Genomic DNA, 17,351 nt, shown 5'->3' with positions numbered 1-17,351 from the left:
GCGCCACATAAATGGACATCTGACCAGCTGCCTTATCATGCAGAGGTGTCAGAATGCACTTGAGGCAATTTACAAAATGATGAGCCACTGACTGTGTGTGTGTGTGTGTGAGTGTGTGTGAGTGTGTGTGTGTGTGTGTGTGAGTGTGTGTGTGTGTGTGTGTGTGTGTGTGTGTGTGTGTGTGTGTGTGTGTGTGTGTGTGTGCTGGTATGTATATAAAATGTTGCAGTGCAGGCTGTAGTATCAGTAGTAGCAGCAGAAGGATAACATGAGGACTGCGGTCCTGTGGGGCCTGCTGGCCCTGCTGTGTCAGCACACACTGGTTAGCAGTCACATACTGGGTAGGCCTTCTTCTACCAGTGACCTGACTCAGCTCAAGGTAAGAAACCACCCCTTGACTCATCACTGAAGACTGAACATTGGAAGGTCAGTTACAGTCACAATTAAAGACGGTTATGTTATGTATTATAAGGTCAGAGAGTAGAACATGTTTAAAAGTAACTGTTTGGGGGCGTCCAGGTAGCTCAACCGGTAGCACAGGCGTCCCATATACAAAGGCTGAGTCCTTGCCACAGTGGCCACTGTTTTGAGTCCAACCTGTGGCGTTTGCTGTATGTTGTTCCCTCTCTCTCTCCCCCTTTCACACTTCTTTATCATGAAATGCCCAAAAAATATAGCTCCCTTTTACATCTTAAAAACTTTTCTTACCTATCTTTTATTGGTTTCTAATTATGCAGATGAGTTTAGTTTAATTTGTCCATGTTTTGATATTTCTGCATCTAATTGCAGGGTTATAGCTACTATACTGCTGAGGACACTGAGCAAACTAAGGGAAAGTATGGGGGAACAAAAAACTAGCTAAATGAAAGTACTCTTATGCTAATACTAATATTACCTTTACTGCCATCACCAATAGTGCTACTCACAAATGTACACACATGTTAATAATAACAATAGTAGTAATAATCATAATAATAAAAAAATAATAAAAGTTAGGGAGAGTGCTGGCAGCACTTTTTGTTACCTTTTCTAATTGTTGGTATGAATTCACTTCAAGGTGTTATTGTGCCGTGATTTGTGTTTATTTGTGTTGATTCCAGAATGTAATATCTGACAGTGTGGACAGGGTTTTGGGACTGTAATTCCCTAATAGTTTCTCTTGAAGTTTCTTGAAAAGCACTACAGTACAGTATGTACAATGTGTGTTTACATCCATTACTGTTATGTGAAAATTAGGAGTTGGGCGCATCAATATAAAATGCTGTTGGCACTGATTCTCTAGTCGCTGCCATTAAACCATCGCAGAAGAAGAGGACACAACAAGATGTTATTAAAAGAGCGCCCGTCAAACCTCAAACAGAAGATTTGGAAAACATGATGGAAATTTTGTATTTCTGCTTGTATCATTATATTAATGTCAAGAAGGTCTGATGTTTTGAAAGCTTCATTTATCTCATGATTTATTCACTTAGTTTGTTTGCATTGCGATTCGTCAAAAAAATAATGTAATCAATAAACCAACAATTCAAGCGTAAAAACGTATTCGCAATATTCTGCTCAAATTTATGCTGTTTCTTTTATGCAAAAACAAAAAAATGTAAAACAGGTAGATGGGTAAGTAGTTATGATCTAAAACTCCATGAGGTTAGGAACATAACCTTACTCTACGATAGGCATTGCACTGAACCTGCCTAAACCATCTAAAGTGAAAGTCCTGATTAAGCGGATTACTGATTTTTCAATCTTAAAGTCAATCTTAAGGTACGGTTGGAATCGCGTGTCCAAGCACCCCGCTATATGTGATGTGATGTGATGTATGCGTGCGACGCCATGTTGGTTGGAAAACAAATCAACAATGGCGTCTAAAGTGAGCAACAACAACTCCGACTTCTTCAATATATTTTAACTTTAGAGTCCTCTGCAAAGGCAAGATTCAGAGAAAAAGGTCCAAATTTGCGGCCTTGACCCGTACACGCTAAAGCTGACGAATTATATTAAGGATTTAGAGTCATTATCGCCGATTGAATATTCGGATATTGTGAACTACCTTGTGCTACAAACGTCGTGGGCAACCAACGCACAAATGAGGGCATACAAGAGCTAAGATGCTTATAATTTCTTCGTTTCTGGCTGGGTTAGTAGTCTTCTTACCAAACCAGTGAAAGATGACAGGGTGCTCGTCCATGCCCGTGTAAATCACTCTCAAAGAGCTCGAGATACACCGCTAAAGCCGTGGTTTGTGAATGAGAAGAGCGACGATGTTATCCTCGCACACTGTATGGCTGGATTAAGCAAAGCATGTTCTCATATTGGTGCTTTGCTTTTCACAAGTGAAGTAGGCTCAAGAATAAGCAAAACAAAAACATACACAGAAGAAAAGAAAGTGTAAAGAAAGTGCCTTATTTACCAGTCAGCGATATGGAGAAGTAAGGTCTTACAGTGTTTGGGTATATCATAAGCACAAATGTTTAACGTAAACATTGAAAACATAGCTTTAGCATGAGCTCTTACCAGATATAAAGTGGACGCCACACACATGGGTGAATTGTGCTTTTTCTTCTGTTAAATCCGATTTATGTTGCTAAACCACAGTTTACGGCGTTCGGTAGACAGCAATTCATCTCTCTTTTGTGGATCGTTGTTTTTGATGATTTTAGGAAATTTAAAGAACTGTTTCTCTGGGTCACGAGTAGCGTTATTACCACAATTATACACTGTGCACAAGGTTGGCATTTTATTTCAATCTTAGACCTTTAAATACAAAGAAAATTACGAAGCATTGCAGCAACTCACACGTGAACGGCCGCAGTCTTGGTTGTGTATTACAACCAACATGGCTGACTTCCAGGTTGGGAAATAAGCGTGACGTCACATGCACACGATCTATACAAGCAAGCCTAGTTTAAAAGATAAAACTTTAATACCATAGATTGTTTTTTAAATGTTCCTTTTCTAGAAGCAACAAACACCACCACAAACACCACCCAAGACCAAGTTCTGGTCTATCCATAGTAACAGATTCACTAGGAGGCCTATGTTTTTCAATCAGCATGTGCTTCCTATGTCTAACTTTAACATAACCAGTATGACTGTAAGCAGTTTGATCTTTAACTCTCCCTTCCAGTCTTTACTGGAGCGCTTTGAGGAGAATCTGGCTGAAGCAGTCCAGGACGAGGACTCTGAGGCTGATTACGAAGGGACAAAGCAACAGCCTGATAACCGCCAGGCCAGCCGGGGGTGGAACCTGGACCAGGAGGACGACCAACAAGCTTTGGTGTCAGAAAGATCTCAATTACCAGCTGAGGGCTACAGCAGGAGCCAGAGTGAGAGGAACCGTCTGCAGAACCTGCTGTTGACTGCCAGGAAACGGGCTTCTGGCTGCTTTGGAGCCCGGATGGATCGAATAGGAAATGCCAGTGGTCTGGGATGCAACAATGGAAGAGGTAAGGTTGCAGCCGAGGATGGCAGGAGGAAATCAAAATGTGATTTAGACAATGGGTCAAAAGCTTGTGGGTTGTCATAGTTTGGAAGTCAGGTATGGCAATGAATTATTTACTACAAAATCAAAATGTCTTGCAGGAACATTTTCCATCAGAGATAAGATTGCAGAAACAACATAAATATTGACTATGTGCAATTTATAGAACTGTCATTAATGGTCCCCAGAAATAAATATATATGATGTGCACTACTGTACAGTTGTTTAAAACTAATGCTGTTCTTGTATTTGTGCCATTTTCCCTTTAGGGTAGTCTGACAGCTTCCTGGGACACATGTTGGATTCTAGTTTGATTTCCAACTGAGGACACATCTAAATAGATTGCATATGTTTGATTTTGCATTAGTCACAGTTCAACTGTGTATTGTATGTATTTCTCTGTTTGAAGTGACAAATTGACTTCTTGCGAATATGTAACAAATTATGTTGAGTCCACTATACACTGCGTAACATTAATGCCCAAAAGGAAACTAGTGAACAACATAAGTGCAGGTGGGTTGCTAACAGATAAATAAAAATATTTTTTAAATATGTAGAATTCTGTTCTTTTTTCAAGCATGAAATAGGTACAGTAGATACGGATAATCTTTCTAAGTTTCTATAAAGCATTTAATTTGTGGGAAATAAAGTTACCCTGTGTCATTGGAAATCCAAATTTGTCAATTAGAGTCAAGGAGCAAGTCCATTGAAGGAATTTTAATTCCAACCAATGGAGTTTGGCTACATACACATGAAAATGTAATTTTTATTTTACTTTGACTTTGCTATTGTCTATTGACATTTCTATTGATATTGAGTTGCTAATTAAAATCAAGTATATAAATTGATTAAATCATAACAATAAATAAAATAAGGTATAACCATGTATGTATAAACATACATTTTATTCTATTTTGTGCTCTTAATTGCAATCTATCGGTAAAATATATCAATATATCTGCTTAGCCTCCCTGGAACCAACATAGTTTGTATTTATTGAATTATTAATACTTTTGGCACAATCAATCCTAGTTTTCTAGCAAATTGATTGATCATTGATTCCTTCACAATAGCCCTTTAGAGTAACCATGGTAATAGGTGAACGTCATTATCCATCTGTATTGTAGTTTAAGCAGTCTAGTGTATTTATGTAAGAAACAGTGAGTTACCAGTTTGTTAGGCACAACTGTGAAGTAATCCAGTACAGTAAGATATATTATAAATATATGTTTATATTATAAACAGCTATATTATATTATGAACAGTTACAGTATTATATTATAAACACAGTTACAGCATTATAATACAAACAGTTACAGTATAATATAATAAAAAGTTACAGCATTATATTATAAACAGTTACAGTATTATATTATAAACAGTTACAGTATTATAGTATTACATTATAAACACAGTGACAGTATTATATTATTATATTAGTTACACTATTACATTATAAACAGTTACAGTATTACATTATCTGTAAAGCGGTTTCACTGTAAAACATCTGTAAAGGTGTTATAAACAGGTGATGGCTGTAGCTCACTGGCAACAGCCATACTGAACTGAACAGGATAACTACGGACAGAAAACAGAAAGACACTAATTGTATCTAATGCTTTCAACTGGCTGTCAAATAAACACAGATTGTTGAGAGGAAATACGGCTGTGATTCACCTGTAAACTACTGTCCAAATGCATTTGACAGGCAGCCAGAAGGAGACGTCACTATGGGTTAAGACAGAGCTACTGTCACACTGTGTGTCCACTTACATTATGGAGATTATAAAGATTATGGAGATGGTAATATACCAGGGACGCATTTCACCTGTCAGCAACCAATCAGACAGCTCTGAGGTAAAGCGAGGTCAACTGACATCCCTGTCCATCTCCACACCATTTTGTTAATTTCTCTGGTAACTAACTGGACACTTTATCAATGGGAGCTACTTTACCGGTTCAGAATATGAACATGCATTCATTCTCTTACTATACGTCAGATTCACTCTCTCTCTGGAAGGAACCTGAACAAGATTGGTTGGAATAATTGTACAATTATCAAACATATAACAAAACAAGTTCTGTAAATTACATTTTGAACAAAGATGTACTTAACAAGACTTAAAGTATTTTTTTTGCAGAGCAGCAACACTTGAAGACTTTTTATCACAGAGCGCCCTCCTGTGGAGCTTTTCATAAACATTTTCATAATTTAATTTATTGGATATAACGTTTACTTAATTATAGGCATTTCTTTTTCATATGACTTAAAAAGCCCTGTTGTTATTCCCCAATACTTTTTCATATCATGTTTTATTTCATAATGTTACTTTATATTATATTCATGCCTGTTATTATATATATGTATAAAATAATGATTATGATAACGATGTTATGATTTATGATTTAATGCTGCTTAGGGTGCAATATTAATTGAAATAATATTAATAATGAATAATAATATACATTACATAACATAACATACATAACATTATTTAAGGTAAACATTTTTTTGAAAAATGTCATTAAATAAATCAAATACAAATCAATAAATCAGATTGAAATATTACAAAATAAATTGAATACAATTAAATGTGACAACAATGTGACGAGGGTGACCCAATAGCAACACTGCCCTGAGCAGCACGTCCCCAGCTTAACTGCCGGCTGGCCTAACCGTTTACTGCATTTCATTTCCCTCTCTCTTTGCCCACATTTCCTGCCCCTCTGAAAGTTTCCTATCAAGTAAAGGCATGAAGAAACCTATGGAGGAACCTCAAGAGTTATCATCTGGATCTGCAGCTCCCCTTGGCGCTACAGAGCTTCCACTTTCATTTCTGTGAGATTTCCTACATATTTTTTTTATCTTTAGTGTGAAAATACAGCCTTTGATATGTGAATGCTGCCAAATCTCTGAAGACTTGATTTTCAATGTACTGAGAAAAGTACTGACTGGGTTCTGGATTGTAGGATCACCTTAACAGTCAGGAAAACCAGGTTGCACAGGTGTCAATTTATTATATATATCCTGTATCCTGTTGCAGCTCTGGCTTTTGAGAGGAGTAATGAGCAATAAATGCAACATCTGTATTTTCTCTAGTATCGACAGAGCGGTTACCTAAACTGGCAGTCTACCAACAAACTTACTGTTGATATGGATCAGCGGGAACACAACAGCATTAGCACCTGATCATTCCGGGGGTCCGTGAAGATTAAAATAAATTACATTTTAAAAGGTTCTTCTAAAACAATACTTGTTTTTAAACTTGATAACATTTTACTTAAAAATTGTAATACAAAATGTATTTAGTTAAAGAAGATCTAAATTTAATTACATTAACATTTTGATTTGATAATTACATTTAAAAATGAAATAGTTATATAAAACAAAATTTAAAAATACAATTAAATCAAATGAAATAGGAAAATAAAACACAAATTAATTAAATTAATTAAAATAAATTGAAATGAAAAAAATGATAATGGATGACCCTATGAAGTTGCATTCCTGCATTTGCAGTAAGTAAAAGGTTACCGGTTCAATACCAGGCTCCTCCTAAAAGAGTAATGTCCTTGAGCAAGACTTGGGGTAAAAGCTCATTCCCTCCCCGGAATAGGCAATCCACCTGCTGAGAGCCATATATATATATATATATATATATATATATATATATATATATATATATATATATATATATATATATATATATATATGTGTATATATATATATGTGTATATATATATATATATATATATATATGTGTATATATATATATGTGTATATATATATATATATATATAGAGAGAGAGAGAGAGAGAGAGAGAGAGAGAGAGAGAGAGAGAGAAGGAAGGAAATGTTTGGTGTATGTAAGTGATACTGAAGTTTCTGGCTCAGAATCTGAGAAAAACCTCCTTTAAAGAAAGCGTCCTTTAAAGATATGTATTGTAAAATTCATAATTTTGTACGCACTACAGGTGAATAGGGTCAAATATGTAACTAAAAGATATCACCATGAAACTTCCCCACTTCATTACTGACATTAACACAATTACTTTTTCTATTACAAGTTTTCTGAAATGTTATGTTTAAATATGCAAATTAGGCATTATGTAATGCTAACTTTAGGTGAATCTACAGACACAAACAGACAAAGTTAGTAAAATAAACTCCTGAATGGGGATTTTGATGTTTTCTGTCCACTACTCTGAGAGAGAGTGAGTGGAGCAAAATAGCTCAAACGTTCTAATTGACCAGAGCATGAAAACACGTCGATGCTACCAGAGATATCTTCCTTTTATCTCCACGTATTCTTCTTCCTTGTCAAAATATGGCGCCTCCATTACCCACAATGCAACTCGATTGGCAATAGTTGTGTGGAGGACTTGGGGGTGTCATGATAGTAGTGGCTGGAATGCATCCTGCAGCAGAGCTCTTTGAGCTCACGTCTTCTCGTGTGCTGTCCAGAGTTTGACATTTAATATATTATAATTATGACATTATGGACATATATGACATTAACTAGCCTTGTACCAGGTGCAATAAGAGCACATGTCTGCTTTCATACTGTGAAATAAAGGGGTACTCCAAGTATTTAGTTAGACTTCCATAAAGTTGGGGGAAAGCTGAAATTTAGTCAAACACCGTGGATCCTACACTTCTCATAATGCTATGGTGTCTTTCATTAGACTCTCCCTGTCTGGTACACAAGCAAGCACACAAATGCTTTTCATATGTGAAATCCCATTTTTAATATTAGACCGTTTTGATTCTATCATGAACTTAGTTTACCTTATTTAAATAAAATCATATTGTTTCATAAAGGCACTTCCTGTGCCATGACATCCTGTAACAAAGGAAACACATTTGGACACAAGTGTCCGGTCTGAAGTGGCCTTGGGCAGACACGACTCATTAGGAGAAGCCGGACTCGTTAATCCCCTGCCGAATAGCCCAGTGACCATCTGCTAGCCTCTGCAGACCATATGCTTCTCAGACAACCTTGATGCAAATCTACTGACACAGTCGGACTGCAGAGAGACGACCAGGAGGATTGGCACAGTGAACTCTGGATGCCTCCCCATGCTGCAGACCGCTGTAATATACTGCAGCGTAGGAGGGGAACCTTTAGGTATTACACTACGACACTGATGTTCAACAAGGTTAAGAGGTGTGTGTGTGTTTCACACTAGCATTCTATGACTGACTAGAGCAGGGGTGTCCAAACCTTTTTCACTGAGGGCCACATATATTGGTATATTGCCTTAAAAGAAATCTATCAAATGTAGGTAGATTATGCTTGATAATTGAATATACTCAAGGGGGAGCATCCTCCATCACACATTTAATTTGTTACAATAAGGGTTTGCAGCTCATTCTCAAAACAGGAGCCTCAGATTGCTTCTTAGTCAGGATGGTGATCCCCTTCACAGCCCTGTATAAAGGGGGGGGGGGATATCTCAAGCTTGTGTAATATATGTTTTAACTCTCCTATAATGGGAACAGCGTTGCACTCAGTGGAATCAGTGATGCTGCGCTTTGGACTGAAGGATGCTGCAGGTCAGGAGTAAATTTGATGTTTGAGATACGGAGGACATCTCAGAGATGCTGTCGGTCATTTTGGTTTTCAATCTGCTTTTGTTAACAGAGAAAATGTTTGCTCACATGTATGAGCCGAACAGACTCATCATTCTTTGTGTGTGACATCTCATCAGAGGAAACTTTTCCAAGCTCCGGTAGAAGTCGGGGAGGGAGAGAAGCTGATGTTGATTCTTCAGGGAATTATCGTATATAATTATTGTATATAAGTTCTAGTTGCAGACTCTCTTAAACTTCTTCTGCATTGATCAACTTGATTTCTTTCTCAATGATAGAAGAATCTTGGAAGTGCTGACTGAATTCTGTCATGAGAGACGTGATCACAGACACATATTTCCCCTTGTTATCAGAAAGGTTGGCCTTTGGAAAAGCACATTTGATTTCGGACAGCTTGGGGAAGTGCGCAACATTGAAGTTGCGTAGTTGTGTCTCAAAGAGACGGAGCTTCAGCAGTAGGCTCTTGTTCAGTGTTGAGATGACCAGTAAGATCAACTAAAAATGCCAGGTCTTCCAAACATGGAGGGTCACTCAGCTCATGAAGAGGGCTGTCCTTCTCTTTCAAAAACAGATCGATTTCTGATCTCAGGGAATAAAACCGCTGCAGTACGGAGCCGCGACTCAGCCAGCGCACATCAGAATGGTGGAATACGTCCCCGTATTTAGCATCGACATCAGACAGGAAAGCTTGAAATTCTCTATGGTAAAGTCCTCGTGCTCGAATTATGTTGTGCCCTTTAGACTCATAAGACCAAGCAGCTCTTCCGTAACGCAAAAGTTATCGTCAACTCCCAGCAAAAAAAATATCAGCTGTGCGGTGTCTGTCGCATCTGTGCTCTCATCACATGCAATCGAGTAAAAGTCTAAAGCACAAGCTTTATCTGACACTTGATATTTTAAGTTAGCTGACAAGTCAAAACTGTGTTTCTGTGTTAGAACTAAGAAGTACAATACATTCAAGGGCAATTTTCTATCTGGGCCATATTCCATTATACTTTTTGAATTTGCTGCGAGCCAATTAAAAATGGACCACGGGCCGTAGTTTGGACACCCCTGGACTAGAGTATCTGCAAGTCACTTATGTTCATGTCCTAATTAACCTGCTTGAGGTAAATGAGCTCCTGCACACAGTGTGTTATGCTGCAACACAACCTGGCCCCAGCTTCAGTGTGTGACACATCCATTAAACATAAAATAATTTAAGATGTGATGTTAAGGATGGCTATTCTTTAAGAAAGGGCCTCAAAGGCTTAGGGCTAGAGTTTAAACATCTCAAAGTAAGCACATAGCATAAAGATTTCTCATAAGTAACCATGAAACTTTCCTTTTTTTCATTGTGACAATGATATCTACTGGATGAGACAAACTATTTAATTACTATTTCTGACATTTTATTATTAAACTATTTCTTATTACTTCATCTGCTTATTATCAAGAGTATTGTTTTTTATTGCCTTTTTCTTAATCTGATGTATTGTATATTCTAACTTCACACTGTCACCTGTAACCAAAGTGTACCATGTTGTGGAGGGAGCTGTAGTCTTCACACGGGGGTCTGGAGCCCAGAGGCCATTCCTCCCTTTGTCCAGTTGGTAATTCAGCCTTGTTGCTGCTGCGGTGTGGATGTCTTAATTTGTGGTCCAATGAGGAGTGACTAGTGAAGGGTTAGGACTTAAAAGCTATATGTTTCGAGTGTAATCTGTCCGACCAGCAGCTCCTCTGCTTCTCGGCGCTGCTGTGTCCCACGCTGCTCAGTAGAGCTGGTCAACAAGCTGTCCAACATAATGCATCATCTAACAATGAATGTGATGACAGACTTTATAGTTGAACCCAGAGTTACTGAGATCAATCCAAAGGATTCGTAAACAATAAGTCAAACCAGTGTGGGGACACCTGTCAGTGAGGGGACACCTGTCAGTGAGAGGACACCTGTCAGTGTGGGGACACCTGTCAGTGTGGGGACACCCGTCAGCGTGGGGACACCCGTCAGCGTGGGGACACCAGTCAGCGTGGTGACACTTTTATGAGGAAAAAAACTAAAATAAAATTAATTGGATTATAGATATATAGAATATTCAAGTTTTTTCTATCTCAAATTTACAACATAAATCAGGATTCCAAGTATTAACAACAGGGCTACATTTGTCCAGGTTTGTCTGTTTTGCACAAACTATTAGCAGTAACTGATGTATCAGCACAATCAACTTGGTTCAGTTGACACAGAAGCAGGTTCAGCGGTTTCTACGGGAACATTAAACCTTTTTCAAGACATGATTTCAGAGTTATTTCTCAAATTCATATTACGACAACTTTAATAGCTTGAACATGTTTTCTAGACGAACATCTGAGCTCATCTACAGGAACTAGAGTGAAACAGGGTAGAAGACTGTTTTGTACTAAATTACTAAATGCTTCTTCCTCAGTGTCTATATCTAATGGGGCATCACACATAGAGGAAGATGAGGATGAAGATGAGCCGGGGGAGAAGTTTTGATTTTGACAGCAATGGCATGGGACCTCCAGAGATGAGTTCTTAAGTCAGGGCATGAATGGAACCAGCAACATAGAGCTACACTGCTCAGGTACACAACAGGTATGGATATATACGATGAGGGTTTTCTGCTCATAGATGATGTTGTAATGTTCTTTTTTGTTTGTATTTTCATACCAGATATGGAGGTCAGGGAGTCACCAGAGGGGTAAGTTATGATGGAATGAATTACAACCTGTAACACATACACACATACAACAGACCAAACTACAATCTGTAAGCCAAGAATTAGTAGACCAATTATCTCTGAAACCGAATTTAAAAACCAGTGTTGTGTTTAATATCGAGGGCCATGCAAAAAGCTTCACATTTCGGTAGAATTTCATGGACGTTGAAATAAAGAAAACTGTCCTAATGTTTCTGTAAACAAAAAGAACATAAACATATACTAAATCTAGCAGTAAACACAATCTCACCGAATCTTTAGACTCCACTGAGTGAAGCTGTGGAGTTAAAGCTGACCGCATCACCATCGGAATCAGTCCAGCTCAAGCTTTCTGATATAGTGGATATAGTCAAAAACCCACACCAACTCTAGTGGAAAAACCTCTATGATGCAATAAACACATTATGTTTTTGCACACGGAGTAAAACCCCATACTTGACATGTGATACGACTCCGCATTAAATGTCTATTTACCACCTTAAACGTCATGTTGTGAATGACAAAGGTCCCTGTTTTTATTGTCTGCAGTCTCTGTTGTCTCATTAAACGTAAGGTTCCAGCTGAGCATGACAGTTCCTAACCCTAACAACAGCAAAAAACAAGTGTACTCAAGGTCCACTTACTATCTTTATTCCAGCGCTCTGGAGTGCATCTCCACAATAGGAGAGAAATAACCTCATAGATAACATGAAACATGTCAGTATCTGACATCCGTCAAAGCCTGAGCTGCTCTGTGTCCATATGCTCAGCAAAATGAGGATGTTTTGTGTCTGCTTGCATCCGGACAGCACGGCCGTCACCTCGAGCTACGGAGTGGCTCAGTGTGGTTTCAGAGCCCACACTGTGATTACACAAAGATACACAAGCCTCCTGTAGTGTTAGCCTTGCTTTGGTAGCTAACTAGCTTCTAGCACAAGTAAGCTGTATGTATATATAGGTACACATGTTCGCTTCAGCAATAGCTAGCTGTCCTCTGCTCCATACCCCTGTAATGTCTGTATACATAGAGTCACACATGTGTGAGCTGTTCTTCAAACACACACCATTCATCAAGGATTCAAAGGCTTTATTGTCATATGAACAAAAGTTACAGGGAAGTTGTTGACAATGTAAATCTAAAGTGCCAGGCTCCTTCTACAGTATACTTAAGACATAAAATGTAATAAAGTAATAAAATAGTGCAAGAGACATAATGTTGCAAGTAAAATGCAGGACTAAGTAGAATATTATACATATACAATAGAATAAGATAAAAACATAAATACTGTATACTGTAATAATATATAGATATGTGGAATAAACAGATGTATGGACTGTAAACATAAGTAAGTAGTGACACTTTAGAATTCAGGAGTTCAACGATCACATGACCTGTTGGATAAAACTGTCCCATAGTCTGGTGCTGCGGTACCGTCTGCCAGACGTTGCTGGGTGGACGGGGGTCTTTGATGATCCTGTGTGTCTTCTTCCTACACCGCTGGGTGTAGAAGTCCTCCATGGATGGCAGCTCCGTCCTGGTGATGTGCTGAGTAGCGTTCACCCTCTGTAGAGTCTAAGGTTGAGGGCGGTGTAACTAGGTGGTCCGGCAGGAAGAAGTGTGATGAGTCCAGGTCAGGGCCTCACTGATGTGAACCCCGAGAATTGACTGATCAGTTAGTCGACTAATTGTGGCAGCTCTGCTCCGTTAACACTGTGGTACAATGGCTTCATTGTGTTGTAGGAAAGCCTTCTCTGATGACAGAAAGCGGTCAGGAAGAGCCTGGCAATGCAGTAAACGAGTGCAGCAGCCCACAGCTGGACGCTGCTGAGGCCCAGCTGTTCTCTGTAGTCAATCCACAGGCTGAACATCACACACCAACCAACCCGAGTGCAGCGAGCTGCAGCCCAGACCGTGTGCTCAGAAACCCAGAGGTCCTCTATGATGACGTAGCTGCTGAGAACCTGCAGCACCCAGTGGGAGGTGAGTCTCATTGTTTTTACACACAGGAGGGATCAGTTGGTCACTCCTCCACCTTTAGCACAGTGGCCTACACAGTTTCAATAGACTAAAACACTAGAGTGTGTGCGTCTCATCTGTGGGCTTGTTTGAATAGATGCTGATCATCTACATCATCATGAACATCTACGAGGACATCCAGAGATCTGATCAGCGTGGCTCTAACGGCTGGAGCTCCAGTGAGTTTGAGAGTTATGACGAGCTGTCTGACAGTGAGACGGCTCCTCCAGGCCGCAGCAGTAGCAAGGTAACTCACTCTCAGATTATATTTTCAGTGTGAATAATAAGATGAAGAACTCCTCATTTTATTTCTCTGGTGTCTGACAGGAAATCCATAGTCCACAAAAATACTGTCAGTAATGCTTCCATTGTTCACTGAAAGTTACCATTTACATAATTTGTATGCATCATAGTACGTCGATCATGGGTTGAAGAATTGATGCGAAACATTATGTTTAAGAGGTTAACAGGTTAAGAGGTTTGATGAGGTCACATGCAGGATATTTGATAATCATTCAGTTTTGCTTTCTATATTATTTTCCATATTGGCTAAATTGAAATAGTTTATATTTTGTACATTTTTCACGTTATGCGAGTTCAGCTAAAACTCTGATTGGGAAGCAAGTAGAAACAAACGTTCTGGTACAAATGTAATGATTAAAACTACTACTACTAAATGGAATCAATTAGTTTGTTTTGCCATTATAATTCATACAGTGTATTATAGAAGACATGATGACATCATGGTCAAATACTACACAAAGATTTAAAGCAATGTATAATACTTTTTTGACCACTTGGGGGCAGCAGAACAAGCTCTCAACAGAACAAAGACATCATCAGCATATCACCTGACATGGCTGTGGTCACGTTGCCGAGTTACGGAGCAACGTGATGACTCATCAGGAGTCTTTGTGTCCAACATTCTCTCTCCTTTAGCTCTGGCTTTGGTCTCCACCAGCTACTGATATCTGTCTCTTTACATGCTTAACCATCCACTATGTTCACTCTGTTACTCTTTGTTTGCTGCTGAGACGTAACACTGAAACAAAAGATGGCGACACATCTCCTTTCACTGTCAAATCAAATCAAATCAAATTTATTTGTATAGCCCAATATCACAAATTATACATTTGTCTCAGTGTGCTTTACAGACTGTACAGGTTATGACACCCTCTGTCCTTAGACCCTCGCATCACACAAGGAAAAACTTCCTAAAAGAAACCCCAAAATTAAAGGGGGAAAAATGGAAGAAACCTCAGGGAGAGCAACTGAGGAGGGATCCCTCTCCCAGGACGGACAGACATGCAATAGATGTCGTGTGTACAGGATAAACAACATAGTACAAATACAACATTTGACAGAAATTATGTTGTGATAAAAAAAAAAGAGAAAGTATGGATGAATCCAGGAAAATGTCAAAAAGGCTTCCCGGTGTCCAGCAGGACCATGGCAGCAGGCGCAGCCACGATTCATGATCCTGACGTAAACTTTATCAGTGGCAACCTGCCACATGAGAGACAGACACTCCGGGGATGATACCCCGGATGATGAGTTAGTAACATACATTTACATAAATGCATACAGATAGAGAGGGAGAAGAAGAGAGGGGAGGGAGGGGAGGAGAGAGGAAGAGAAGGAAGAGAGCCCCGGCAGTCTAAGCCTATAGCAGCATAACTAGGGGTTGATCCAGGGCAAACCTGAGCCAGCCCTAACTATAAGCTTTATCAAAAAGGAAAGTCTTTAGCCTACTCTTAAATGTGGAGAGTGTGTCTGCCTCTCGAACACAAACTGGAAGCTGGTTCCATTGGAGAGGAGCTTGATAGCTGAAGGCTCTGGCTCCCATTGTACTCTTTGAGACTCTAGGAACCACAAGTAACCCTTCAGTCTGGGAGCGTAATGCTCTAGTTGGTTTATAAGGTACTATGAGATCTTTAAGATATGCTGGAGCCTGACCATTAATTGCTTTGTAAGTCAGAAGAAGGATTTTGAATTCTATTCTGTATTTTACCGGGAGCCAGTGCAGAGCAGCTAATACAGGAGTAATATGATCCCGTTTCCTTGTTCTTGTCAATACACGTGCCGCTGCATTTTGGATCAATTGAAGAGTCTTAAGCGACTTTTTGGGACAACCTGATAACAATGAGTTGCAGTAATCCAGCCTTGAAGTAACAAATGCATGGACTAGTTTTTCTGCATCATTTTGAGACAGGATGTGTCTTATTTTTGCAATGTTACGTAGATGAAAGAAGGCAGTCCTTGAGATTTGTTTTAAGTGGGAGTTAAACGACAGATCTTGATCAAAGATGATGCCAAGATTCCTTACGGTGGTGCTGGAGGCCAAGTTAATGCCATCCAGAGCTTCTATGTCATTAGAAAATGCGTTTCGGAGGCGTTTAGGGCCAAGTATAATAACTTCAGTTTTGTCTGTGTTTAACATCAAAAAGTTGCTAGACATCCAAATTTTTATGTCCTTAAGGCATGCTTGAAGTTTAGCCAAATGACATTCTGTAGTAGAATGTCATGATCAACAGTGTCGAAAGCAGCACTGAGGTCTAACAAGACAAGAACAGAGACAAGTCCTTTGTCTGATGCCAATAGAAGGTCATTAGTAACTTTCACCAGTGCCATTCCCCCTAATGTTGCCAGAGAGAATATGGATTAATGCAGGTTTCTAGCTAGATCTCCAGTGGAGTCCTTTTAGCACTAAACTATTTAATCTAAAAGTACTGAATGTTGTGACACAACAATTCCTCAGTCTGTGGCTATTGATCTTAAAAGGTCCAAATTGGTCCGACCCCGAAATCACCTTAGCGGGGCCACTGATGTACTGTGTGAATGAAACCTGGTTTGATGAAAAGAGGAAGTGGATTATTTCTGGCAGTCCCTAGCCTCACTGTTAGCACTTCAGGAAGGCCAGACATTTTACGACTTTTCCGGTTACGGTAAGCACGTCATTTCCGGTTGTTAATGTTTCTGTGTTGTTGGTAGCATACTTCGGCAGCTCCAGCTTGACCCAGTTAATGTTGTTATATTCTTGATCACATCGGCTAATTACCTGTCATCTATCTAAACCTATACTTGTACTTCCTAAGCACTTACAACTCTCTCCTTATCCTCCTTCTCTTAGCGACGCTCGCTAAATCCTCAATTCTTTACGCTCTGTTCGGCTCTGCTAACGTTAGCTGCTGCAGCTCGGCAGCTAGCGATGGCATCTCCCTCTTCTGCTCTCTCCTGCTCGGTGTGTTTCATGTTTAGCTATTGCTCGGCCTCCTTTAGTGATAATGGTACGTGTATTAAATGTAGTTTATACGCAGGGTTGGAGGCGAGTTTTAGAGGGATAGATGAGCGGCTCCGCACCATGGTTAGTCAGCGAGTAAGCAAGTGTAGCTGTTAGCAAGCCCCCTATAGCCGGTGCGGGTCGACCAGTGGTATCTCCTGTTAGCCGTCCCCCGGCGGGACCCGAGCAGCCGGGAGACTGGGTGACTGTCCGAAAGAAGTGTTATCAGAAGCCTACGGTTCACCACCAACCGCTTGCTGTTTCTAACAGATTCTCCCCACTCAGTG

At 39.5% G+C, this 17,351-nt stretch overlaps 1 protein-coding gene and 1 pseudogene across 1 annotated transcript; both read left to right on the top strand.

Annotated features, from left to right (window-relative positions):
* The first annotated feature begins 268 nt into the window (after positions 1-268).
* On the top strand, positions 269-3,886 carry nppa (natriuretic peptide A). The gene is made up of 3 exons (XM_029436281.1): positions 269-379; positions 3,125-3,443; positions 3,748-3,886. The coding sequence occupies exons 1-3, from the start codon at positions 269-271 to the stop codon at positions 3,750-3,752; spliced, it is 435 nt and encodes a 144-aa protein (XP_029292141.1). The 3' UTR covers positions 3,753-3,886.
* A 680-nt stretch (positions 3,887-4,566) lies between these two features.
* Positions 4,567-17,351, top strand: part of LOC115011046 (rho guanine nucleotide exchange factor 10-like protein) — a 48,597-nt pseudogene continuing 35,812 nt past the window's right edge.

The sequence above is a fragment of the Cottoperca gobio genome, chromosome 7, assembly GCF_900634415.1.
Source record: "Cottoperca gobio chromosome 7, fCotGob3.1, whole genome shotgun sequence".
NCBI lineage: Eukaryota > Metazoa > Chordata > Actinopteri > Perciformes > Bovichtidae > Cottoperca > Cottoperca gobio.
Note: the sequence above shows the minus strand (reverse complement) of the source record. Positions and strands in the feature narration are given on the sequence as shown.